The sequence below is a fragment of the Heteronotia binoei genome, chromosome 1, assembly GCF_032191835.1.
Source record: "Heteronotia binoei isolate CCM8104 ecotype False Entrance Well chromosome 1, APGP_CSIRO_Hbin_v1, whole genome shotgun sequence".
Taxonomy (NCBI): Eukaryota; Metazoa; Chordata; class Lepidosauria; order Squamata; family Gekkonidae; genus Heteronotia; species Heteronotia binoei.
Window position 1 is genome coordinate 264,007,668 of NC_083223.1, and position 27,204 is coordinate 264,034,871.

Below are 27,204 nucleotides of genomic sequence, written 5' to 3' on the forward strand. Positions count from 1 at the left end.
GATGGGCTATCACTGAGCAAGCAATTCAGGCAGCCGACGCAGGAAAGCATGTGCTTTGTGGGTTGTGGGCTGTCCTGCCAAATCGAGAACGGCAAAGCAGAAGCTCAGCTCGGCTGCCGGACTTTGCAAAGCCAGGCGCATGCAGAGCGCATAGCGCTGGTGGTTGGCTTTGCGTCCATCCGGCCCCATCTCTTGGAAGGAGAGCCGCCGCTCAGCAGAACGACTCCACGCAAGTCTCCAGGATGAAGCTGGGTCTCTTGACAGCCCTCCTGGTTCTCCTGACGGCTGCAGAAGCAGGTGAAGGTGGCAGGGCGGGGTGCAGAAATGCCATATCGGGGGGCTCTACAGATTTCTGGTGCGTGTCATGTCTCTGATGCGTCACGTTGCTGTCCATGCAAAAAGCATTTATTTCCATGGGCGGTGAGGAAGCACAAGGATAAATCAGCTGCTAATTTTCCCCGCTGAGATTTCATCATCTGTACACAGGTGGGGAAGGCAAGATTTAATTAGTAGATTCATCAACTAATAATAGTTGATTAATTGGCAGTGGCCAACATGAAGCAGTGGGGGACAGGCTTGTGTATGACGGGTGCATTAATTCTAGTCTGCATTTTATGGAGAATCGGAAGGATGGTTATTAATGATGGCCTTTCTAATAATTAGATAGCCATTGTGGCGTAGCAGTTACACTGTCAGACAAGAGTTTGGGAGTTGAGACTTCGTCCTCATGAGGTTAGGAAGCTCACTGGATGATATTGGGCCCTTCACACGAGCTGAATCTTCCTCACAGGCAATGCTCCCTCTAAGCTGTGGAGTCCTGTGAGCAACAATACTACTTTGTGAGTTACTGGCATCTAAAGTTATGAGCTACTACTGCATAAATGAGTTTGCTCTGGGGCCATTTTTCCTGAGGTAAGACACAAGCGTGTGAGCCGAAGGCTAAAAAATTGTGAGCTAGCTCATAGTAACTCAGCTTAGAAGGAACACGGCTCCCAGGGCATGTTGTGAGTATAAAATGAGAGGAAAACACAAATTCTGGCCCACACTGCTTGGAAGAAGGGAGGGAGAGAAATCAGATAGGTTGCAAGATATCACATCCTTTCCGTCTGTCTTTAAAAGGTGCCTAAAGTTACAGACTGGCAATAGGCAAATAATTTAATCAGTCAAAAGATTAAGAATTCATTCCCCCCCCCCCCATCCGTTAACAGCTGTCAGTTGGCAAACAGCCCCATCTTTTTGAGAAACTGCTTAAGTTTTAAAACTTTTTTTTTTTTTCAGTCAAGTCACAGCCGACTTCTGGTGACTTCTTGTGACCCCAAGGCAAGAGACGTTCTGAGGTGATTTCTCAATGCCTGCCTCCGTGCAGAACTGGCCTTGCCCCTAGGCAAATCAGGCAACTGCCTAGGGCGCCTGCCTTCTGGGAGCACCAAATTAAGCACCCTCCATGTGACTCAGTGACATTAACCTTGCAGAAGTTAACCTCGCCTAGGGTGCCAGAAAGTCTAGGGCCAGCCCTCCCTCCATGTTGTGACCTGATCTTCCTTGGTGGTTGGTCTCTGTTGTATATGTGAATCTTGTGTTACTAAAAGGTGTTCCTGCCTGGCTGATTGGAGCCTGGAGGACTGAGCTTGGGGACTTGGGAACAAAGGGCAGTAAGATCCAAATCTCAACTGTCCTGCTCCAATCACAGGCCCCCTGCTGGTTTGAATGACCCAATAACGTGCTAGTGTGGGAACCCAGTGCTGTATATCGTTGGCCCAGCAGGCCCTGTTCTCCAGTTCAGTTAGTGCGGCCACCACCATGCTGTACTCAGTAAAGAGCTCGCTATCACTACCGCCTCACCTCTTCAATGCCTAAGAACCCACCATATTACAGTCTCCCTTCCAAAGACTGACCAGGGTTGACCCTGGTTTTGGTTTTGAGATCGGGCTAGCCTGGCCTATCCAGACCAGGGTGTTAAAAGAAGAAGATGATGATATTGGATTTATATCCCGCCCTTCACTCCAAAGAGTCTCAGAGTGGCTCACAATCTCCTTTACCTTCCTCCCCCACAACAGTCACCCTGTGAGGTGGGTGGGGCTGGAGAGGGCTCACAGCAGCTGCCCTTTCAAGGACAACCTCTGCCAGAGCTATGGCTGACCCAAGGCCATTCCAGCAGGTACAAGTGGAGGAGTGGGGAATCAAACCCGGTTCTCCCAGATAAGAGTCCGCACGCTTAACCACTACACCAAACTGGCTCTCCATAAAAGTATGCAGCACTGTTTAGATGTATTTGGGTATGAGTAAATTAGTTCTAAAACTCGGATGCCGGCTTAGTACCCCTCTCCCAAATAGCGTCTGAGGGAAGTATAAAATATAGTCACAATTTTAAAGAGTTAAACCCAATAGCAATCGAGTTCACATGGAAGTTAAAATGGCAATACATAAACCTCATCTAGGCTGAGCAACTTCCTGCCAAAGAAAGCCATGGGCAGCTTTCTAAAAGATAGACAGGAAGGGGTCATGACTTTCCAGTGTAGGACCAGTGTAGGCGACAGGGCCCCTCATCCCCACCCAAGACAGCAACTTCATACTGGGATACATCAGGCAATTCTTGTGTTCAGTAATGATGCTTTGGATCTCCTGTTGGAAAGTAAAACCAAGAGTTCCAGTCAAGGCAAAAAAGCTGATTCTACTAAAACCAGCTGAGCATCAGAGTTCCCATTTCTCAAAATGCCAACACTGGGTATTTATCCCACCACATCAAGGAGTGGTCAAAGCAGGAGTGGCATCCACTTTCTCAAAGAAATGAATGGCAAATCTATGGTTTCCTTGTAATCCCGCAAAGCTTCTAAAACCGTGGCAGCAAACTCAAGGCTTTGTATTTTCGAGGTCTATCGATTTACCAGCATCAACATTTTAAGAGCTGAATTAAGATCGGTCCTTTTCAAGGCCAAAAGTTTTAACCTCGGTAGAATGAATACCATACATTGCGTGTCCACTATGTGGTTCCCTGAGGCACCATGATGATACCTGCCAACATCTTTCTTGTTGGTGCCCACTAAGTGTTTTTAGAAAGTGGGGCTTTTGCCCCACAGGACTTTTGACTGACCACCAAAGTGATTGGCTGTCCATGTTTTTTCTTTTAATTTCTTTGGCAGCAGCTGCCATCAAATCACAAGGGCTGTGTAAATGCAGCAGCCATTTTCTGGCTGGCCCTGCTTCCTGTGGCAAACCATTTGCGGCAGCCATTTTGTGGCTGCACCTACCATACCGTGTCAAAACTCCAAGATTGGGGACCCCTTAAATAAACTATTCCTTTTTCTCTGTAAGTTTCATGATCACGGTACACTAAGTGAGATAAGAACATAAGAACATAAGAGAAGCCATGTTAGATCAGGCCAATGGCCCATCCAGTCCAACATTCTGTGTCACACAGCGGCCAAATATATATATATATATATATATATATATATATATATATATATATATATATATATATATATACACACACACACACACTGTGGCTAATAGCCACTGATGGACCTCTGCTCCATATTTTTATCTAACCCCTTCTTGAAGGTGGCTATGCTTGTGGACGCCACCACCTCCTGTGGCAGTGAATTCCACATGTTAATCACCCTTTGGGTGAAGAAGTACTTCCTTTTATCCGTTTTAACCTGTCTGCTCAGCAATTTCATCGAATGCCCACGAGTTCTTGTATTGTGAGAAAGGGAGAAAAGTACTTCTTTCTCTACTTTCTCCATCCCATGCATTATCTTGTAAACTTCTATCATGTCACCCCTCAGTCGACGTTTCTCCAAGCTAAAGAGCCCTAAGCGTTTCAACCTTTCTTCATAGGGAAGGTGTTCCAGCCCTTTAATCATTTTAGTTGCCCTTTTCTGAACTTTCTCCAATGCTATAATATCCTTTTTGAGGTGCGGCGACCAGAACTGCACACAGTACTCCAAATGAGACCGCACCATCGATTTATACAGAGGCATTATGATACTGGCTGATTTGTTTTCAATTCCCTTCCTAATAATTCCCAGCATGGCGTTGGCCTTTTTTATTGCAAACGCACACTGTCTTGACATTTTCAGTGAATTATCTACCATGACCCCAAGATCTCTCTCTTGGTCTGTCTCTGCCAGTTCACACCCCATCAACTTGTATTTGTAGCTGGGATTCTTGGCCCCAATGTGCATTACTTTGCACTTGGCCACATTGAACCGCATCTGCCACGTTGACGCCCACTCACCCAGCCTCAACAGATCCCTTTGGAGTTCCTCACAATCCTCTCTGGTTCTCACCACCCTGAACAATTTAGTGTCATCCGCAAATTTGGCCACTTCACTGCTCACTCCCAACTCTAAATCATTTATGAACAAGTTAAAGAGGATGGGACCCAGTACCGAGCCCTGCGGCACCCCACTGCTTACCGTCCTCCACTGCGAAGACTGCCCATTTATACTCACTCTCTGCTTCCTATTACTCAGCCAGTTTTTGATCCACAAGAGGACCTGTCCTTTTACTCCATGACTCTCAAGCTTTCTAAGGAGCCTTTGATGAGGAACTTTATCAAAAGCTTTCTGGAAGTCAAGGTAAACAACATCTATCGGGTCTCCTTTGTCCACATGTTTGTTCACCCCCTCAAAGAAATGTAACAGGTTAGTGAGGCAAGATCTTCCCTTGCAGAACCCATGCTGAGTCTTCCTCAATAACCCGTGTTCATCAATGTGCCTACTCATTCTGTCCTTGATAATGGTTTCTACCAACTTTCCCGGTATTGAAGTCAGACTGACTGGCCTGTAATTTCCCGGATCTCCTCTGGAACCCTTTTTAAAGATGGGGGTGACATTTGCTACCTTCCAGTCCTCAGGAACGGAGGCAGATTTCAATGAAAGATTACAGATTTTTGTTAGAAGATCCACAAGTTCAACTTTGAGTTCTTTCAGAACTCTCGGATGTATGCCATCCGGACCCGGTGACTTATTAGTTTTTAATTTGTCTATCAGTTGTAGCACCTCCTCTTTTGTCACCTCAATCTGACTCAGGTCTTTCAACACCCCTTCCAATATTAGTGGTTCTGGGGCGGGCAAACACTTCTCATCTTCCACGGTGAAGACGGAGGCAAAAAATGCGTTCAGCTTCTCAGCCATTTCCCCATCCTCCTTCAGTAATCCTTTTACCCCATGGTCATCCAAGGGCCCCACTGCTTCCCTGGCTGGTTTCCTACTTCTAATATATTTGAAGAAATTTTTATTGTTGGTCTTTATGTTTTTTGCAATATGCTCCTCATGGTCCCTTTTTGCCTGCCTGATCACAGTCTTGCATTTGATTTGCCACTGCCTGTGTTCCCTTTTATTAATCTCACTTGGACTGGTTTTCCACCGCTTAAAGGAGTCCTTCTTACCTTTTACAGCTTCCATTACTTTGTTTGTTAACCATGCTGGCCTCTTCTTATACCTGTTTGTGCCTTTCCTAACTTGTGGTATGTATTTTATCTGAGCTTCTAGGATTATAGTTTTAAATAGTCTCCAAGCTTCCCCAAGGGTTTTGACCGTATTTACCTTTCCTTTCAGTTTCCTCCTCACATGCCTCCTCATCTCAGAGAATTTACCCCTTTTAAAGTTAAATGTGGTTGTGGCGGTCTTTTTGGGCAACTCCCTATTTATACAAATGGTGAAATCAATAACATTATGGTCACTGTTCCCAAGTGGCGCAATCACTTTTACGTCTCTCACCAAGTCTTGGGCATTACTTAGGACCAGATCCAGGATCGCCCCACCCCTGGTAGGTTCTGAGACCATCTGCTCCATAGCACAGTCATTGAGAGCATCAAGAAACTCAATCTCTTTCTCTCGACCAGAACACATATTGACCCAATCAATCTGCGGGTAGTTAAAATCACCTATTACGACACAGTTTTTACGTTTAGCCGCTATCTTTAATCCCTCCATCATATTATAATCGTCCTCTCTCTTTAGATTTGGTGGGCGATAACAAACTCCCATAGTTAAATTTCCTTTTGGGCCCTCTATTTCAACCCAAAGCATTTCTAAAAGGGAATCTAATTCTCTGACCTCAGTCTTACTGGACCGTATATCCTCTCTGACATACAGAGCCACCCCACCTCCAACCCTTCCCTCCCTATCCTTCCGATATAACTTATATCCAGGAATCACCGTGTCCCACTGATTCTCCTCATTCCACCAAGTTTCTGAAATTCCCACAATGTCTATGTTTTCTCCCAACACTAAACATTCCAATTCACCAATTTTACTTCGGACACTTCTAGCATTTGCATACAAACATTTATAATTTCCCAAGCAAGCTAGGCCCGCCACCTCTCTCCTGCCGCCTCGAGACTCTAGCAGACAGTCCATACTGTTTGTCACCATCACAGTGGACAACTCTGATCCGTTACTCGGTAGAAAAATAGAAGCCAACCCTTCATCTCTTTGAGACGAGTCCTCCCGAACCAGAGACATTCCATCTCCTGTCGGCTTTCCCCCAAGATTTAGTTTAAAAACTGCTCTGCCACCTTTTTGATTTTAAGCGCCAGCAGCCTGGTTCCATCTGGAGACAAGTGGAGACCGTCTCTTTTGTACAGCTCCGGCTTGTTCCAGAAAGCATCCCAGTGCCTAACAAACTTAAACCCTTCCTCCTTACACCATCGTCTCATCCACACATTGAGACTTCTAATTTGCGCCTGTCTCTCCTGCCCTGCACGTGGAACAGGTAGTACTTCCGAGAAGGCCACCTTGGAGGTCCTGGCCTTAAGTCTCCCACCTAGCAGCCTAAATTTCTCCTCCAGGACCTCACGACTGCATTTCCCCACATCGTTGGTGCCAACATGCACCATGACCACAGGCTCCTCCCCAGCACTGTCTATCAGCCTATCTACTACACGCGTAATGTCCGCTACCTTCGCACCAGGCAGGCAAGTCACCATACGGTCAATACGCGGTTTCGCCACCCAGCTGTCTACTTGCCTAAGGATCGAATCACCAACTACCAAGACCCCCCCTCTCCCCCTGCCCAGGGATGGTTCCTTGGCGCGAAAGGATACCCGCTCACCAACCGAAGAAGAGGTCCCTTCTGAGGGCGCATTCCCCTTATCCTCAGCAAGGTGCCCTGTTCCCTCTAGACCCTCACGCTCTCTGGCAGCAACGGGGCTGCCACATTCAGAGTGGGGCTCATCTAATACGCCCCCAAGAGTCTTCCCCAATTGCCTAACTGACCGTCTCTGCTTCTCCAGGGCAGTCACCTCGGCCTCAAGGGTACGAACTCGTTCCCTGAGGACCAGGAGCTCCTTGCATCGAGCACACACCCAAGACTTCTGTCCTGTGGGCAGATAGTCATACATGTGACACTCAGTGCAAAACACTGGAAAGCCCCCACCCCCCTGCTGGCATTCTACCTTCATGATATATATATTAAATATACAGTCCTCTTTAAATGCTGTTGTTTACGTGGCTCCCCTTCTGGAAGGTCAACTTACCTTATTGGGAGAACAAGGAAATCAGGGATCTGGGTTCCTGGTCCTTAGGAAGCCCCCAGGCAAAGAGCCACAGGCCAAGAGCCCTTTAGCTCTCGCCCTTCGGCTCGCGCCGAAGGCTCGCGCCTTTGGCAAGGCGCAGCTTAAAATGCAAAGAGGGTGGAGCAGACCACTCCTAAGCAATCATCAACAATTACTCTCAATCAATCAATCAATCAATCACTTTCACCTTTAGCCCACTCACCCAAACGTACAGCAGTTCCCCAGCTATCACAACTCAGCCTTTTCAGCAGTCACCCAAGCCTCAGAATGAAGTCTTTCAAAACGCAGAAATTCTTAGCAACTTCTCCAGCTGTCTCAGCTTATCAGAGCTGCTCTGCTCTGTTCTGTTCCTCTCAGGCCTCTCTGAGATGTTCTCTTTCAGGATCAAGGGTGATTGTGGGCTTGAAAAACCCTCTTGGATATGGGGGAAATCCAGGTGAAGTTTGTGGTATTGTCACTTCAGGGAGAGAGGGCATCAAATACTATTGGTTTTTATTTAGATATTTTTCCATTCTGAAATAGGAAATTGTTACGTTCCATGTTTAAAAAGCCCAGTTGTTTTATCCTTCAGTGAATAATTTGCTATATGCTCGTCATCACCCAGGTCATAAGCAGGCCTCATTTTGGCAAGAGCTCACAGGAGCAGAGCTCCAGAAACTCTACATTTTATTGGGCTATTTCTCCCCCACCCCCCACCCCCCAAAAAACCTTGCTTCTGGGCTCCATTGCTCAAACCCCCAGTGAGAATTTTGCTGAACTCTAAGATCTGACAAACTGTCTAATATTTTCGACCACAAAAAACTGGAAAATAACCAAAACATATAAAGCAGACAGATGGAAATCTTCATCATGCCACTGTAGCCACATAGGAGAAAGTAATTCAAAAAGTATGATGTGGCAGTAAGGTTTTATTATGACAGTTATAACCCAATAAGCATTTTAAGGTAGATGCTGAGCTGATATAATTGAGCACACCTTCTGGTGATGTCAGGTGTGTGTGGAATATGCAAATTAGGAGTGCAAATGAGCTCTGGCATCTCTTTTTCTATGAAATAACTCCTGGATAAGCATGTGTGTATTTCAACTTAGCTAAGTGCTAAGTCTTCTTCTGGCACAAGGAAGTTTTCATTCCTCTTTGGAGGGAGGTTCCTTGGACTGGTTCTGAGGAAGGCTCCATATTTAGAAGAAGAAGAAGAATTGCAGATTTATACCCTGCCCTTCTCCCTGAATCAGAGACTCAGAGCGGCTTACAATCTCCTATGTCTTCTCCCCCTGCAACAGACACCCTGTGAGGTGGGTGGGGCTGAGAGGGCTCTCACAGCAACTGCCCTTTCAAGGACAAATGGAACCAAGCTGCTGGTGCTTAAAATAAAAAAGGTGGCAGAGCAGTTTTTAAACTAAATCTTGGGGGAAAGCCGACAGGAGATGAAATGTCTCTGGTTCGGGAGGACTCATCTCAAAGAGATGAAGGGTTAGCTGTTACTTTTCTACCGGGTAATGGATCAGAGTTGTCCACTGAGATGGTGACAAACAGTATGGGCTGCCTGCCAAAGTCTTGAGGCAGCAGGAGGAAGGTTGCGGGTCTAACTTGCCTGGGAAATTATAGATGTTTGTATACAAATGCTAGAAGTGTTCGAAGTAAAATTGGTGAGTTGGAATGTTTAGTGTTGGGGGAAAACATAGACATTGTGGGAATTTCAGAAACTTGGTGGAATGAGGAGAATCAGTGGGACACGGTGATTCCTGGATATGTTATATCGGAAGTATAGGGAGGGAAGGGTTGGAGGTGGGGTGGCTCGGTATGTCAGAGAGGGTATACAGTCCAGCAAGACTGAGGTCAAAGCATTAGATTCCCTTCTAGAAAAGCTTTGGGTCGAAATAGAGGGCCCAAAAGGAAATTTAACTATGGGAGTTTGTTATCACCCACCAAATCAAAGATAGAGGACGATTATAATATGATGGAAGGATTAAAGATAACCCTGAAGTGGGGAGAGGGCCTCCAAACTGTGTCGTAATAGGTGATTTTAACTACCCGCAGATTGATTGGGTCAATATGTGTTCAGGTCGAAAGAAAGAGATTGAGTTTCTAGATGCTCTTAATGACTGTGCTATGGAGCAGATGGTCACAGAAACTACCAGGGGTGGGGCAATCCTGGATTTGGTCTTAAGTAATGCCGAAAATTTGGTGAGAGATGTAAAAGTGATCGCACTGCTTGGGAGCAGTGACCATAACGTTATTGATTTCACCATTTGTATAAATAGGGAGTTGCCCCAAAAGACCAGCACAACCACGTTTAACTTTAAAAGGGGTAAATTCTCTGAGATGAGGAGGTATGTGAAGAGGAAACTGAAAGGAAAGGTAAATACAGTCAAAACCCTTGGGGAAGCTTGGCGGCTATGTAAAACTGCAATCCTAGAAGCTCAGATAAAATATATACCACAAGTTAGGAAAGGCACAAACTGGTATAAGAGAAGGCCTGCATGGTTAACAAACAAAGTAATGAAAGCTTTAAAAGGTAAGAAGGACCCCTTTAAGTGGTGGGAAGCTAGTCCAAGTGAGATTAATAAAAGGGAACACAGGCTGTGGCAAATCAAATGCAAGACTGTGATCAGGCAGGCAAAAAGGGACTATGAGGAGCATATTGCAAAAAACATAAAGACCAACAATAAAAATCTCTTCAAATACATTAGAAGCAGGAAACCAGCCAGGGAGGCAGTGGGGCCCTTGGATGACCAAAGGGTCAAAGGATTACTGAAGGAAGATAGGGAAATGGCTGAGAAGCTTAGTGCATTTTTTGCCTCCATCTTCACTGTGGAAGATGAGAAGTGTTTGGCCACTCCAGAACCACTAATTTTGGAAGGGGTGTTGAAAGACCTCAGTCAGATTGAGGTGACAAGAGGGGAGGTCCTACAACTGATTGACAAATTAAAAACTAATAAGTCACCATGTCCAGATGGAATACATCCAAGAGTTCAGAAAGAACTCAAAGTTGAACTTGTGGATCTCCTGACAAAAATATGTAATCTTTCAGTGAAATCTGCCTCCTTTCCTGAGGACTGGAAGATAGCAAATGTCACCCTCATCTTTAAAAAGGGTTCCAGAGGAGATCCGGGAAATTACAGGCCAGTCAGTCTGACTTCAATACCGGGAAAGTTGGTAGAAACCATTATCAAGGACAGAATGAGTAGGCACATTGATGAACACGGGTTATTGAGGAAGATTCAGCATGGGTTCTGTAAGGGAAGATCTTGCCTCACTAACCTGTTACAGTTCTTTGAGGGGGTGAACAAGCATGTGGACAAAGGGAACTCAATAGATGTTGTTTACCTTGACTTCCAGAAAGTTTTTGATAAAGTTCCTCATCAAAGGCTCCTCAGTAAGCTCGAGAGTAATGAAGTAAAAGGACAGGTCCTCGTGGATCAAAAACTGGCTAATTAATAGGAAGCAGAGAGTGAGTATAAATGGGCAGTCTTCGCAGTGGAAGACAGTAAGTAGTTGGGTGCCGCAGGGCTCAGTACTGGTGTCAACCGGTTTTGGGCCTCAGCCCTGAAGCCCAAACAATTTTCCAGGCAAGAGACTTTTGTTGTTCAGAGAAAACAGTTTTATTTCACTTTCTGCAGATAAGTGGAGAGATGGGCAAACAGCAACGCCCTTCTCTGCCCGATTTAGCCAAGCCCCCAGCCTCTTAAAGCATTACCGACGTCATCCGCTACCTCACCCTGTGGCAAACTGCCATTGGGGCTTACAGTCTACCTCGACCGACCGTGTGAGGCTGGGGGGTGGATTTAGACATACAAGAAAGATCAAGTTTCTCAGAAATAGAAAGTTATCATATTGCTTAGCAACATCTTAGCAACTCAGCAAAACAATAGAATTTATGTTCATGGCCCAGCTTGTGTTTCGCCCTTGTACCATGAATTGTAACAGTCTAAAACTTTCCCAACCAACATTTATTGCTGACTAGAAAGACAAATGCTGTGAATAAAATTAAAAAGTAAGGAACAAAGGAAGGGGGGTCTAACTCTAAGTCTGAGATATAAGGTTAGCAAGAGAATGCAATAAAAAAATGGCCTAACCATATCAAAAAGCTAGCACACAGAAGTTTTACTGCTAAAAGTTGGGGGAAAGTGGGGGGTCCCCTTTTCCCTATAATGAATGAATGAACACTATCCATATTTTCTTTCAACACTGGGTCCCATGCTCTTTAACTTGTTCTTTAATTATCTGGAGTTGGGAGTAAGCAGTGACGTAGCCAAGTTTGCAGATGACACTAAATTGTTCAGGGTGGTGAGAACCAGAGAGGATTGCGAGGCACTCCAAAGGGATCTGTTGAGGCTGGGTGAGTGGGCGTCAACGTGGCAGATGAGGTTCAATGTGGCCAAGTGCAAAGTAATGCACATTGGGGCCAAGAATCCCAGCTACAAATACAAGTTGATGGTGTGTGAACTGGCAGAGACTGACCAAGAGAGAGATCTTGGGGTCGTGGTAGATAACTCACTGAAAATGTCAAGACAGTGTGTGATTGCATAAAAAAAGGCCAACACCATGCTGGGAATTATTAGGAAGGGAATTGTTAGAAAACAAATCAGCCAGTATCATAATGCCCCTGTATAAATCGATGGTGTGTCCTCATTTGGAGTACTGTGTACAATTTTGGTCACCGCACCTCAAAAAGGATATTATAGCATTGGAAAAAGTGCAGAAAAGGGCAACTAGAATGATTAAAGGTTTGGAATACTTTCCCTATGAAGAGAGGTTAAACCGCTTGAGGCTCTTTAGCTTGGAGAAACGTTGACTGCGGGGTGACATGATAGAGGTTTACAAGATTATGCATGGGATGGAGAAAGTAGAGAAAGAAGTCCTTTTCTCCCTTTCTCACAATACAAGAACTCGTGGGCATTCAATGAAATTGCTGAGCAGTCAGGTTAAAATGGATAAAAGGAAGTACTTCTTCACCCAAAGGGTGATTAACATGTGGAATTCGCTGCCACAGGAGGTGGTGGCGGCTACAAGCATAGCTAGCTTAAAGAGGGGATTGGATAAAAATATGGAGCAGAGGTCCATCAGTGGCTATTAGCCACATTGTGTGTGTGTGTGTGTGTGTATATTGGCCACTGTGTGACACAGAGTGTTGGACTCGATGGGCCATTGGCCTGATCCAATATGGCTTCTCTTATGTTCTTATGACAACTCCTATGAGAGCTATGGTTAACCCAAGGCCATTCCAGCAGGTGCAAGTGGAGGAGTGGGGAATCTAGGCCTCAGATTCAGTGGGAGCTCACAGGAGCGCAGCTCCTGAACCTTTCTGAGAGTTCCTCCTCCTCCTTCTGAGAGTTCTACCTCATTATCCATTGAGTAGTATGTGCAATCCCTGGATGAGCTCCACCACCTATTTTTCTACAAAATGAGTGCTGGGGGATTCAAACCCGGTTCTCACAGATAAGAGTCTGCACACTTAACCACTACACCAAACTGGCTCTCTCAATTTAGCTAGGCAGAGTAGGCTTGTAAAGGGTTGCCGTTATCCAGGTGGGACCTGGAGATCCCCTGGAATTATAACTCATTGCCAGACTACAGAGATCACTTCCCCTGGAGACAACAGCTGCTCTTGAGAGCAGGGCCGGCTCGCGGGAGTAGGCCAAGTAGGCAGCCGCCCCCACTTGGCCTAGGGGCGTTCTCCCCACACCCCGCTGCCATCTTGACATTGCCGAGGCTTCTGGAGAATCGGGCAGCCTCAGCAAAGTTGGGGGGTATGGCAGTGAGCTCACTCTGAGTGTGCCCGCTGCTGCCTTTGGGACTTTGCGGGGGCCTCCCGAGACTTGGGCAGCCTCCACAAAGTCAGGGAAGCTGCGAGAGTGCTCTGAGCGCACCTGCTGCCTTCGGGACTTTGCGGAGGCCTCCCGAGGCTCGGGCAGCCTCCACAAAGTCGGGGGGGGGGAGTGTAACAGTGACATCATCATGAGCAATGGGGGGAAGCAGAGAAGTGAGATCCAGCCCGGGGCGCTGGAAACTCTAGCGCCGGGCCTGCTCGAGAGGGCAGACCCTATGCCATCACATTCCCACTGCAGTTCTCCCCTTCTCTAGGCTCCACCCTCCCAAAGCTCCAGGAATTTCCCATCCCAAAGCTGGCAACCCTATAAGGTTGCCAATCCCCAGTTGGGGGCTTGGGATCCTCCAGTTCGGAGGCCCTCTCCCCACTTCAGGGTTATCAGAATCCAGAGGTGCAGAGGGAAATGTCTGCTGGGTACGCCATTATACCCTATGAAGACCAATTCCCATAGGGTATGATGGATAATTGATCCTTTGGAATCTGGGGTTCTGGGGGGCTGTTTTTTGAGGTAGAGGCAACACATTATCAACATAGCATCCAGTGCCTCTCCTCAAAACAACCCCCAAGTTTCAAAAAGATTGGACCAGAGGGTCCATTTCTATGAGCCCTAAAAGAAGGCACCCCGTCCTTCTATGGACGTAGCCAGGGACAGCCCTGCCTCTAGGTGATTGCCTAGGGTGCTGGCCTTCTTGGGTCGCTGAATCGTGTGCCCCGCCCCATGTGACTCAGTGACGTTATCAATGCAAGGGGGGAGGTGCCAGAAGTTAGCTTTGCCTAGGGTGCCAGACAGTCTAGGGCTGGCTCTGAACCTGGCATTTCTACATCCTTCTCCTTTTGACTGGAGGTTGAAATTGTGACTGGCTGTGGGGCACGTAGGCTATTATGTTCCAAGAACTGAAACTTCCCTCCCAGCTGAAACTGGAGAACAGATTGTTTTTTTAGCTGGCAGCGAATCTTGCGTACAAACTGGTTTCTCTTTCCAGTGCAAACATCCAGATCCAGTTGCCCAGTCGACCAATATTTCCCTCAGCCCAGGAGATCCTGGATCTGCTGCTTTCACTTTTTGTTCTACAATAGACTGCTCTGCCATAATGAGCTGGTGGGGTGGCCTTGGGCCAGTAAGCCTCATCTACCTTGCAGGATTGTTGTGAGGATAAAATGGACTAAACAAGGAGGATGTAAGCCACTTTGAACATATGAACATATGAAGCTGCCTTATACTGAATCAGACCCTCGGTCCATCAAAGTCAGTATTGTCTACTCAGACTGGCAGCGGCTCTCCAGGGTTTCAGGCAGGGGTTTTTCACACCTATTTGCCTGGACCCTTTTTAGTTGGAAATGCCAGGGATTGAACCTGGGACCCTCTGCTTACCAAGCAGATGCTCAACTACTAAGCTACAGCCCCTCCCACTTTGGGTCATCACTGGGGAGAAAGGCAGGGTATAAATAAATAAATGTGTCAGCAGCTGTGGCATAGCTGCCTAGGGTTGCCAGTCCCCAGGTGGGGTCAGGGGATCCCCCCAGTTTGGAGGCCCTTCCCCCACTTCAAGAGCATCAGAATGCAAGGGGGGGGGAATGTCTGTTGGGCACTCCATTATTCCCTTTGGAGACCAATTCCCATAGAGTATAATGGAGAATTTATCTGCAAGTATCCGGGGCTCTGGAGGGGCTGTTTTTTTTTAGGTAGAGGCACCAAATTTGCAGCGTAGCATCCGATGCCTCTCTTCAAAACACCCTCCAAGTTTCAAAAGGATTGGATCAGGGGGTCCAATTCTATGAGCCCTCAAAGAAATGTCGCCTGCAGGATGACATGAAAGAGGTTTACAAGATAATGCATGGGATGGAGAAAGTAGAGAAAGAAGTACTTTTCTCCCTTTCTCACAATACAAGAACTCGTGGGCATTCGATGAAATTGCTGAGCAGACAGGTTAAAACGGATAAAAGGAAGTACTTCTTCACCCAAAGGGTGATTAACATGTGGAATTCACTGCCACAGGAGGTGGTGGCGGCCACAAGTATAGCCACCTTCAAGAGGGGTTTAGATAAAAATATGGAGCAGAGGTCCATCAGTGGCTATTAGCCACAGTGTGTGTGTATATAATTTTTTTTTTGCCACTGTGTGACACAGAGTGTTGGACTGGATGGGCCATTGGCCTGATCTAACATGGCTTCTCTTATGTTCTTATGTGCCCCATCCTTCATTATTTCCAATGGAGGGAAGGCTTTTAAAAGGTGTGCCGTCCTTTTAAACATGATGGCCAGAACTCTCCTTGGAGTTCCATTATGTTTGCCACAACCTTGCTCCTGGCTCCTCCTCTTCCTCCTCCTCCTCCTCCTTTGAATCGCAAAATCATAGAGTTGGAACTTGGAAGGAACTTGCAAGGTGATCTAGTACAAATCCCTGTACATTGCAGGAACCTCACAAATGCCTCCCCCCTGCAACATCTCCAGTGATCCTGCTGCATGCCCAGAAGATGGCAAATACCTCCAGCATCCCTTGTCAAACTGGCCTGGAGAAAAATGGCTGACTGACCCCAAAGTGGCAACCAGCATTTCCCTGGGCATGTAAGAAAGGACGATGAGAACGATGGTCCACTAACTATGGTCCGCTAAGTCTCCCCCTATCCTATGATTATTATAATTATGCATTGGATTTTTCCTAATTATAGGATGGGGGAGACTTGTCTTGGCAGTAGATCTTAGGGGTCTTAGTGGGCCAAATGCTGAACATGAATCAACGGTGTGATGTGGTGGCTAAAAAAGGCTACAAAGGCAAGTGCAATTTTGAGACGCATTGACAGAAATATAGTGTCTAAATCACGTGAAGTTATGGTATCGCTTTACTCTGCTCTGGTTAGACCTCACCTGGAATCGCCACCGCCACCCCCCCCAGCAGGGACTCATTTGCATGTTAGGCCACACCCCCTGATGCCACCATTGTTTCACACAGGGTTTTTTTTGTAGAAGAGGCCTGGCAGAAACTCATTTGCATATTAGGCCACACCCCATGATGCCAAACCAGCCAGAACTGTGTTCTTATGCGTTCCTGTTCAAAAAAAGCCCTCTGTGTGTGTGTAAGTGGAGCAGATCAACAGAATGCCCAGATAACATTGGGGGGGGGGGGGGCGGAATTCTGTGAAAGTGTGAAGGGGGGCATTAAGAGAGTTCCCCATGCTGGCATCACACTACCACTCCCTGTTTCCTTTGGGAGGAAGTCATGAAAGCAGGGGTGTCGAACTCATTTGTTATGAGGTCTGGATGTGACATAAATGAGACCTTTTTGGGCTGGGCTGTGTTGGGTTGGGCTGAGCCATGTCAGGCCAGGTCATGTGTGTACCTATTTAAGATTAGGTAGCAGAGATATAAACTTTATAAAGGACACAGACAAGCACAATTAATTTTTTAAAAAACTTACACCATGCTTAAAATGTTAGCACATGTTGGTCTTAAAGGTGTTTTCTCTATATTTCTCCCATGGGATCCAGGGAACTGGGCAAAGGAAGCTGTGGCTCTTTCTTTCCTCCCCCAGGAAAGGAAACCTCAGCCAATAGAAGGAAGAGAGGCTTGGTTCAGTAGCTCTGTTGTGCAATTGAGAGAGACTGGAAAAACAAGCTCTCGCCGTTCCCCGCCTTCCTCCTCAAGGGAGGAGCCTCAGCCAATGGAGAAAATAGTGGGTTTGCTCTATAGCAACTGAGCAAGCCTTGCAAAGCAAACTGTTATACAGAAGGAAGCAAGATATAGGGCAGGGGTCCTCAAACTACGGCCCGCGGGCCAGATGCGGCCCGCTGAGGACGTTTATGCGGCCCGCCAGGTTATGGCAAAATCAGACCGGAAGTGACGTTCGACCTAAACTCGCGTTAGCAACGCACACTTCCGGCACTGGGCTGAGGCGGCGGAGACAGAGTGTGAGGTGATACTGAGATGAGGTGAGTTCCCAGGCCGGGGTGTGTAGTGTGGGGAAGGGAGAGAGATGCAGAAGATGGAGAACTGACGGCCCGCGGCCTTGTACAGTAATGGCAGTCCGGCCCTCCAACAGTATGAGGGACAGTGAAGTGGCCCCCTATTTAAAAAGTTTGAGGACCTCTGATATAGGGAGAAGGAAGCAGATGACAGCCAGTTGCTTGGGGGCCTGATAGGAGCCCTCTGGGGGCCTGATTCGGCCCCCGAACTTCATGTTTGACACCCCTGCATTAAAGTGGCTTGAAGTTTGGAGCACCCATGTGCCCTATGCATTTCCTATTATCACTTCCCATTTTTTAAAAAAGAAATTATGTACAGGCTAAAAGTCTGTTCCTGAAGAAGTCACCAAATGTACCTTGTCTCACTGCAGAGGCTCTACAAGAACCTCAGTTATGTTACATCTTGGATGGGATTCTGTTTGTCTATGGCATCACTCTCACTTTCCTCTACTGCCGATTGAAGGTGAGTCCTCCCAAATCTTTGAAATGTTCATGGGTGGTTGTGACATAACCAGCATTCTCCAGTGTGGTTCTAATTGGCTTCTTGAATCTTGATAAAATCCAAAGGGTGTTGAACAGAAGAGAAAGCAATTGGGGATTTAGGGTCACCCCTACCAGTTAGCCTAACAGCCACAATGGTGAGCTCATCCCAAGTGGGCACATAATAGCCATATGCCATCAGCTTGGCCATAGACAGTCTTGCTTATGTTTCTGCATTTGGAAACCTTTCCCTGTGAACTTGGGTTGCAAGCCAAAGCCTGTAGCTTTAAGAAATTGATTACTTCAGTGGCCATTGCTAGGGAACCACTACAATATTGCCAGTTTTCAAGCTCTGGTTTCTGCCAGCCAAGGACTAGCAATCCCTGGGGGCTCCAGGAAGCTGGGCATCATGCAGTGCTATGATGTCACTCCTGGGGAGTCACATCACATGTTGCCTGAACATTCTGGCAGTCCCTGAAAAATCTGTTGTTTTATATTACTTTTGCTAGTTATCCTGGTGGCATGTAACACTGCTGTCCTTGCATTCACAGTAGCAATGCAAGCTACTTCCGCTACGAGTCCTTCCGCTGATGTCGGCTGATCACGTGAAGGCAAGATTTTTTCCTTCTGAGCAAGCCGTCACTTAAAATACGAAAGATGGGCGTGTGAGAGAAGCTAGTCTGAGGACTTCGTAAGTTGGCTTGTGGAAAAGCTGCAACGCAGCGAAACGTGATAAAAGTCGGTGATTGCGTGAAGGCAAGATTTTTTTCCTTCTGAAGTAGGCATCAGTGGAAGGACTCCGTCTGGGATTTACTTTCAAGTAGTATTACTCTACAAAGACTTTTTGACGTTTTCCAGAGTCATCCTTTGGAACAGTATTCCTTTGTTTGGGACTTTATGTTCTTTATGTATTTTATTATCTTTGGATGAATTTGTGGATGCTTTTGCACATTTATAATATAAATTTTTGTAAATTTGTTATAAGTGTTGTGTATTTCTGACGCAGTTGTTTTTTGGGTTCTTCTTCTTCTCCCACCTGTGGATTGGCAACCCTGGTATAGATAAACTTAACTCTGTGTTTCGCTTCCTCAGATCCGATATCGAAAGAAAGCAAGAGAAGAGCGTTCGGCAATTTACGAGGTACATTCAGTTAATAACAATATTCATATTTCTTAACACAGGGGTGTCAAACATGTGGCCCAAGGGCCGGATAAGGCTCCTGGAAGGTTCCTATCAGGCCCACGAGCGACTCACTGTCATTTGCTTTCCTTCTCTCTCTCTCTCTTGCTTCCTTCTGCATCACAGCTTGTTTTGCCAGGGTTGTTCAATTGCACAAGAGCACAAGAGCAAGGCCTCTATTTTCGCCATTGGCTGATCAACACTTGAAGCAACTTATGCACAAAAACTTGCGATGCCCAGCCATTTAATGTTTTCCCCTGGGTCTTAGGCTCAAAGCATTGACCATGAGATTTCTGTAATGAATGTCAATAAATCAAAAGTAGGTTTGCAGTTTACAGACACACACCTGAACAACACCTGAACAGCATACTCAAGATTGCTACAGCACATTGTCTCCTGATTCTGATGCAATAATTCAGAGCAAGAGGTGTCATTTATCAGAGACTGTTATATAAACAAAATACCGCAAGAGTGCTAATTTTTTTTTAAATCTTCAATTGCGTTTGTCTTTGTTCTTTATAAAGTTTATATCTCCACTATCTGGCATTACATTTTATGACACACATGGCCTGGTCTGACAAGGTCTCATTTATGTTCGATCCAGCCCTCATGACAAATGAGTTTGACCAGGGCTTTTTTTGCAGCAGAAACTCCTTTGCATATTAGGCTACACCCCCTGATGTAGCCAATCCTCCAAGAGCTTAAAGGGCTGTTATTACAGGGCCTACTGTAAACTCCAAGAGGATTGGCTACATCAGGGGGATGTGGCCTAACATGCAAAGGAGTTCCTGCTACAAAAAAGACCTGAGTTTGACACCCCTGTTAGCATGTCTACAGAATGTGTTCAAACATAAGTGCTTTGTATACATCATCTCAGTTATCTGTAATCAGATTCGTGATATTGGACAAGATCCAAGACAGTTTGTACCAGAGCTGAAAAACCCAAATCCTTCTCTTCTTTCCAGGAAGTAATAAGAATTTGTATGTTCATTAATTCTGCGATGATTTAAATTTTCCCACCCCCAGAACTTTTACCAGCTTTGGGGCTGGCTGTAGGGGTACCCTGAGCATTGTTATCCCTGATAAACAGGGTCTAGTGTTACCAATTCTGGGTCAGGAAATTCCTGGAGATTTGTTAGAGCCGCCTGGGTGGGCAGAGCTTGTGGAGTGGTGGGAATCAGAGGGCTATAATGCCACAGAGTCCACCATCCAAAGCAGCCACTTTCTCCGGGGGAACTGATCTCTGTTGGCTAGAAATCAGCTGGAATTCCAAGAGATATCCAGGCGCTACCTGTAGGTTGGCAACCCTCAGTGATAGAAACTATCCTGCATACAATAGTATGGGATTTTAGAGCACAGCACAGCAGTTTCCGAATGGGCAAAACCCATCCCGCCCATCCCACCCTGAGCAAATATAGACAGCCTTTTCCTTATCCTTGAGCAGGTGAAACAAAACCAGACATATTTAAGGTGCAAAGGAACAGCTTTTGGCAAGAAGCTGGTTCTTGTAGGACGCATAGGCCTCTTGGTTGGGAAGAACCTGGAGATTTTGGGGGGGAAGCCTGAGGAGGAAGGGAAGAACTTCAGTGGGGTACAATGAATCTCACAGAGTCCACCTTCCAAAGTAGCCATTTTCTCCAGGGGAACTGATTTCTGCTGCCCGGAGATCAGTTGTTATACCAGGAGATCTCCAGCCACCAGCTGGAGGTTGGCAGCCTTAAGGATTTAAGGCACTGACCACTGTAAACAGACCATGTCCACAGTCCATTCATAATTTCTCTAGGCCAAGGACAAATCTGTGATGATGATGAAGAAGAAGACTTTGGATTTATACCCCGCCCTTCACTCGGAGTCTCAGAGCAGCTCACAATCTCCTTTTCCTTCCTCTCTCCACAAGAGGTAGGTAGGGATGATAGAGCTCTAAGAGAACTGCTCTTGAGCAGAACAGGTCTGAGAGAGTGATGACTGATCCAAGGTCACTGGATGAGTGGGGAATCAAACCCGGTTCTCCCAGATAAGAGTCTGTGCATTTAACCTCATTTAACTCTCATGAGCCATGTCCTCTCTCATGAGCCATGAATAGATTTGCCAACCTCCAAGTGGGGCGTAAGGTTGCCAAGTCTCCTGCTGGTGGTGGTGGGGGGACTTTTTTTTGCCCGCATGCAGCTCAATGACATTGCCTGGACGTAATGTATTGCGCCAGGCACGTCACGTGGGGACGCTCTAAGAAACTCTATGGTTTTGCATGGGGACATTCTAGCAATTGGGGGGGGGACTCTATGGTACCATAGATTCCCCCCCTCCCGAAATTGCTGGAGTGTCCCGGAACAAAACCATAGAGTTTCCCCGCTCAATGTGCCCAGCGTGATATGTCACTTCTGGGTGCCGCACACCCCGCACAGTGATGGGACTCTTGGGCAAGTGGGGATCCCTCCGGTGGCCTCCTCCCTGCTGAGGGGGTTGAGGCCCGCCAAAGTGGGCGATCTCCCGCCCCTGGTGGAAACTTGGCAGCCCTAATGGGGCCTGGAGATCTCCCAGAATTACAACTGATGTCTAGATGACAGAGATCAGTTTCTGTGGGAAATGGCTGCTTTGGAGGATGGACTCTATGGCATAATACCCAGCTGAGGTCCTCCCCCAGGCTTCACCCTCTAAATCTCCAGGTATTTCCCAACCCAGAGAGCTAGCAACCGTAGCTAAGGTTACAAAATCCAAATGGGCCTAAAATTCTCCTGGAATTACAATAGTTCCCCAAAATGGTAGCTTTGGAGAACAGAGTCTACACCTGCTCCCCCTACTGGTGGCCAGGGGAACCTGGTAACAACCCTTAAGCTCAACTCTCTCCCCTCCCTGAACTCTGCCTTCCCTGGGCACCTCACAAAAATCTTGAGGAATTCCCCAAACCAGAGTTGGCGTCCCTTATCAGTGGGGTGGGGTAATGGGAAGGCTGGAGGGCAGGTCCTTTTCCAGGGTGATCTTTTTGTTGACTCAATATGCCCCTGTTGTAGGGTTGCCAATCCCCAGTTGGGGGCAGGGGATCCCCCAGTTTTGAAGTCCTCCCCTTGCTTCAAGATTATCAGAAAATGTGTGTGTGTGGGGGGGGGAATCTCTGCTGGGCACTACATTATTCCCTATGGAGACCGGTCTCCATAGGGTATAATGTTGGATCAAGCAGTGGGCATCTGGCACTTGGGGGGGGGGACTATTTTTTGAGGTAGAGGCACCAAATTTTCAGCATAGTATCTAATGGCCCTCCTCAAAACAACCCCAAGTTTCAAAAAAATATTGGACCAAGGGTTCCAATTATATGAGCCCCCAAAGAAGGTGCCCCCATCCTTCATTATTTCCAAACGGAGGGAAGGCGTTTAAAAGGTGTGCGGTCCCTTTAAATGTGATGGCCAGAAATTCCTTTGGAATCCAGTCATGCTTGTCACACCCTTCCTCCTGGCCCCACCCCAAAAATCTTCTGGCCCCACCCCCAAAATTCTCAGATATTTCTTGAGTTGGACCTGGCAACCCTATCCTGTTGAGGGACATCATGGCATGGTGCTTTGGCAAGCTATATCCCTGGCTCCAGTGAGGGCTGGGCAGTGTGAAAGGAGGCATCTTCCCTGCCATGGAGCAGAGAATTAGAAGGGTGGCAGAAGCTTCCCCACAGTGGTGGTGGGGAGGGCAACCATCATGACAACTTTCCTGCAATGTTGGGGAAGGGCTGCTAAGTCTTTTGTTTGGGACACCCCCCAAAAAAACATTGCACAACAGGCAGAAACTCAGCAGGTGCAGCTACTGCCATAGCTTCCTTTTTTCTGCTGGGGAAAAGCTAACTGTGTGGGTTGTCTGCCTGACAGGGCGACGACACAGAAGCCCTTGCAGTAAAATGTAGTGACCTTGCTGCTCTCAAATGAATTGATCTAGCGCAAGGGCGTTTGTTCCCATTGTGTCATCTGTCGGAATAGCTCCACGATGTTAATTTTATCGTTTTACTGTTTTTAGAATTTTAATTAATTTTTACCTATTGTTTAAATTATTGTATAATTTGTTATATTAATTGATGTTGTTAGCCGCCCTGAGCCTGCCTCGGCGGGGAGGGCGGGATATAAATAAAATGTATTATTATTAAATGTATTATTTTGCATTGAATTTAAAATCTTGGCGGAGAGAAAGAAAGGGGGCTGGACAAGTTTGAAGAAGTTAACATATTTTCGTTTTCTGTTTATGATTCCTGTTTTTCTGAATCCTCATCTCATTTTCTTTTCTCTCTCTCTAGAAAGTGGAAGGAGTCTACACAGTGAGTATCTGTCAGTATTCTTTGGATGGGAGGGGCACAGGCAGTTCTAGGCATCTTTGCATTGAAATATTTGTATCTCTACTTTGTTGCTTTGTGTCTTTAATCATAACAGTTGTGAATGGGTTTTACAATTTGAAAAAAAAAGGCTGAGAGTGATGACCACGAATGAGAAGCCGATCAAGACAATGGCAACACAACACTGTATTTTTAAAGAGGCAAAAATAACAGCCAAGAAATAGAAAGTGGGGGTGGGGGGGATGGTGCAGAGGGAAAATCAATTTTATTTCGTTCAAGGATCCCTGTGGGTTTGGCACACAACTTTATCAGGGATACACAACATATACAAACACACACACACGTTTATATATATATATATATATATATATATATATATATATATATATATATATATATATATATATATATATATATATATAAAATCAAACAAAAATATATATTTTAAAAATACCTTTGAGAGCCAGTTTGGTGTAGTGGTTAAGTGTGTGGACTCTTATCTGGGAGAACCGGGTTTGATTCCCCACTCCTCCACTTGCACCTGCTGGAATGGCCTTGGGTCAGCCATAGCTTTCGCAGAGTTGTCCTTGAAAAGGCAGCTTCTGGGAGAACTCTCTCAGCCCCACTGACTTCACAGGGTGTCTGTTGTGGGGAAGGAAGGTAAAGGAGATTGTAAGCGGACTCTTACCTGGGAGAACCGGGTTTGATTCCCCACTCCTCAATTTACAGCTGCTGGAATGGCCTTGGGTCAGCCACAGCTATTCCAGGAGTCGTCCTTGAAAGGTCAGCTGCTGTGAGAACCTTCTCAGCCCCACCCACCTCACAGGGCGTCTGTTGTGGGGGGAGAAGATATAGGAGATTGTAAGCCGCTGAGTCTCTGATTCAGAGAGAAGGGCAGGGTATAAATCTGCAGTCTTCTTCTAATATGATGCATGAATACAGTGCATCCCTCGACTGTAATATCTCGACTGTAATCTCCCAGGTTTACAGTTCATCCCTCATCAGTTCCCCTGCAGAAAATGGATGCTTTGGAGGATGGACTTTATCACATTGCACCCCACCAAGGTCCCTGCCCTCCCCAGGTTCCATTCCCATATCTCCAGGACTTTCCCAACCTGGAGTTGGCAATCCTATATCCCCACCCCACCCCGTCAATTTTGATAGAAAGACAAACTGAGCATGATAAAACTAAATTACAGGAGCCATACAAATACTTTGTCTCAACCGAAGATAAAAATGGTTGAGGTTTTTATGTATAATAGAGTGGGTTCGATGCACAAAGGAGACGAGGTAGCAGTGATCATAGCTCTTTTATTAGATACAGCATAGCAATGGCTGAACTCAGACTGGACAACTGGGCCAATGGGATCAACTTATATACACTTCAAGGTTCCTGCACTAGCACGCCATTGGATCATTCAAACCAGCAAGGGACCCAGGATTGGAGCAGGGCAGCAGGTGTTTGGATCCTGCTGCCCATTGGTCCTGAGCCAGTTTGGTGTAGTGGTTAAGTGTGCAGACTCTTATCTGGGAGAACCAGGTTTGATTCCCCACTTCTCCACTTGCACCTGCTAGCATGGCCTTGGGTCAGCCATAGCTCTGGCAGAGGTTGTCCTTGAAAGGGCAGCTGCTGGGAAAATCCTCTCAGCCCCACCCACCTCACAGGGTGACTGTTGTGGGGGAGGAAGGGAAAGGAGATTGTAGGCCACTCTGAGACTCTTCAGAGAGGAGGGCGGGATATAAATCCAATATCTTCATCTACCTCACAGAGTGTCTGTTGTGGGGGAGGAAGGTAAAGGAGATTGTGAGCCGCTCTGAGACTCTTCGGAGTGGAAGCCGGGATATAAATCCAATATCTTCATCTACCTCACAGGGTGTCTGTTGTGGGGGAGGAAGGTAAAGGAGATTGTGAGCCACTCTGAGACTCTTCGGAGTGGAAGCCAGGATATAAATCCAATATCTTCTTCTTCTTCTTCAAACTCAGTCCTTACGGCTCCAGTGAGCCAGGCGGGAACACGCATAAAAGTCTCCACATTGGTCCGCATACATAACATTATGTATGAGCTGACTGTACATGCTTAAACTGAAAAAAATGTAAACAATTCTTCTAGTGTACTGACAGATCAGGTCAGGGCTGAGAGAGGCATGCAAAGCCTTATGGGAGAAAGAACGAGACAGAGAGGCCTAAGCAAATTCAGGCTGCTGAACAGAACTGCCCTGGCTCGCCTATAATTCCACCACAGGGACCTTGGGCCAGTCTGGCTCTCTCAGCCTAGCCTACCTACCAGGGTTGTTGTTGTGAGGATACAGGAGAGGTGAGGAGAGTCACATGCACCACCCTTTAACCTTTTCCCATCTTCCAGGGCCTCGTCACTCAGGAAACTGACACCTACACACCCCTCGAGCTCCCCAAAGTTGAAGCACGGGGCAAAGTCCCTGAAGAACCAGTAGAAGAATAGGCACTGCTGTCGCTTGTGGAAACCTTTTGCCTGCATATGAAAATTGCAAAACCGAGTTTGACACAGGACAACCGTAGAGCTATCCTCGCTGGGCCTGCAGGGAAGACTCTGTCCTCTTATGAGCCGTTGCCAAGTGGATTTGAAAAGGGGGGGAAGGCTTACCCAAAGCTGCCACTGCTTGCTCATTGCAGCTGACTCCTATTAGGATGGGAGATTGTGTGAAATTTCACTTTTTGTTGATCCCACAAAGCCATTCTGTTGTGTGGCAAAGCCTGGTTTATCTATGACCCCATATGGCCATGAGAAATTCCATAGCCTACAGCAGCGAGCCTCAACCTTTCTGAGGCCATGGGCCCCTTTGGAATTTTGACACAGGGTGGTGGGTGCAGGAACAAAATGGCTGCCGCACTAGGCAGAACCAACCATAAAATGGCCGCTGCGGGAAGCACGGACAACCACACAAAAGGAAGCTGTGCTTTTCTGAATTTGCCTCTCATCTACCTTTAACCCTGGCTGTACCTTTGTCTTCCAATCTTGCCACCTTTGTCGGGTTGCCAGCCACCTGGTGGGACCTGGAGATCTCTTGAAATTTCAGCCGATCTCCAGACTACAGAGATCAGTTCCTTTGGAGAAAATGGCGGTTTTGGGATGTGGACTGTATGACATTATACCCCCAATAAGGTTTCTCCTCTCCCTAAACCCCACCCTCCCCAGGCTTCATAGCCAGATCTCCAGGCATCTCCCCACCCAGAGTTGGCAACCCTACATCCTTGATGTCCCATACTTTCTTGTCTTCCTAAACAATTCCTGTGGGAAGCCTCTAGCTTAAAGCCTTCAGTCCTCAACTTTCTCCATGGAAATAAAGCCTGCGAAAGTATGAGTTGCTTGTCCTCATCTCCCCTCCTCACTGCCCTATGCCTTCTTTGGTTGTCAAAAGAGGGGTGATCTTTGGACCACGGTCTTGTATTTTTGCTCATGTTATGCTTTAAAGCAGGGATAACAAACGTGCAGCCTGAGGGCCAGATCAGGCCTCCGGAGGGCTCTTATCAGGCCCGTGAGCAACTAACTGTCATCAGCTTCCTTCTGTCTCTCTCTCTCTTGCTTCTTTCTGCATCACAGCTTGGTTTGCCAGGCTTGCTCAATCGCACAGGAGCTGCAGAGCAAAGCCTCTGTCTTCTCCATTGGCTGACTAGCATGTGAAGCAACTTACCCACAAAAGCTCGGAATGCCCAGCCATTTCATGTTTTCCCCTTGGTCTTAGATTCGAAGCATTGACCGTGAGATTTTGGTAACGAATGTCAATAAATCAAAAGTAGGTTTACAACTTACAGACACACACCTGAACAGCAAACTCAAGACTGCTACAGCACAGACATTGCCTCCAGATTTTGATGCAATAATTCAGAGCAAGAAGTGTCTCTTATCATAAACTATTAAACAAAATGTTGCAAGAGTGCTAACTTTTAAA

General features: G+C 46.6%; 2 protein-coding genes across 3 annotated transcripts in view; both read left to right on the plus strand.

The window, feature by feature from the left end:
- Positions 1-27,204, plus strand: part of NDUFS2 (NADH:ubiquinone oxidoreductase core subunit S2) — a 79,742-nt gene that overhangs the window by 48,764 nt on the left and 3,774 nt on the right. The gene's annotated exons all lie outside the window — the stretch shown is intronic.
- FCER1G (Fc epsilon receptor Ig) lies at positions 1-27,204 on the plus strand. Of its 2 annotated transcripts, XM_060260589.1 has the most exons (5): positions 1-297; positions 17,687-17,778; positions 18,888-18,935; positions 23,242-23,262; positions 25,641-27,204. In XM_060260589.1, exons 1-5 carry the CDS (start codon positions 243-245, stop codon positions 25,734-25,736), a joined length of 312 nt encoding a protein of 103 aa, XP_060116572.1. In that variant the 5' UTR covers positions 1-242; the 3' UTR covers positions 25,737-27,204. The 2 variants fall into 2 exon arrangements, with proteins under 2 accessions (XP_060116572.1, XP_060116580.1); XM_060260597.1 differs by lacking the exon at positions 23,242-23,262 and having other exon boundaries at positions 18,888-18,944.

Coding starts and splice junctions, on each gene's coding strand:
- FCER1G (XM_060260589.1), top strand. CDS start 243: ATGAAGCTGGGTCTCTTGACAGCCCTCCTGGTTCTCCTGACGGCTGCA. Junction 17,779..18,887: donor TCCTCTACTGCCGATTGAAG/GTGAGTCCTCCC, acceptor TCGCTTCCTCAG/ATCCGATATCGAAAGAAAGC. Junction 23,263..25,640: donor AAGTGGAAGGAGTCTACACA/GTGAGTATCTGT, acceptor CCCATCTTCCAG/GGCCTCGTCACTCAGGAAAC.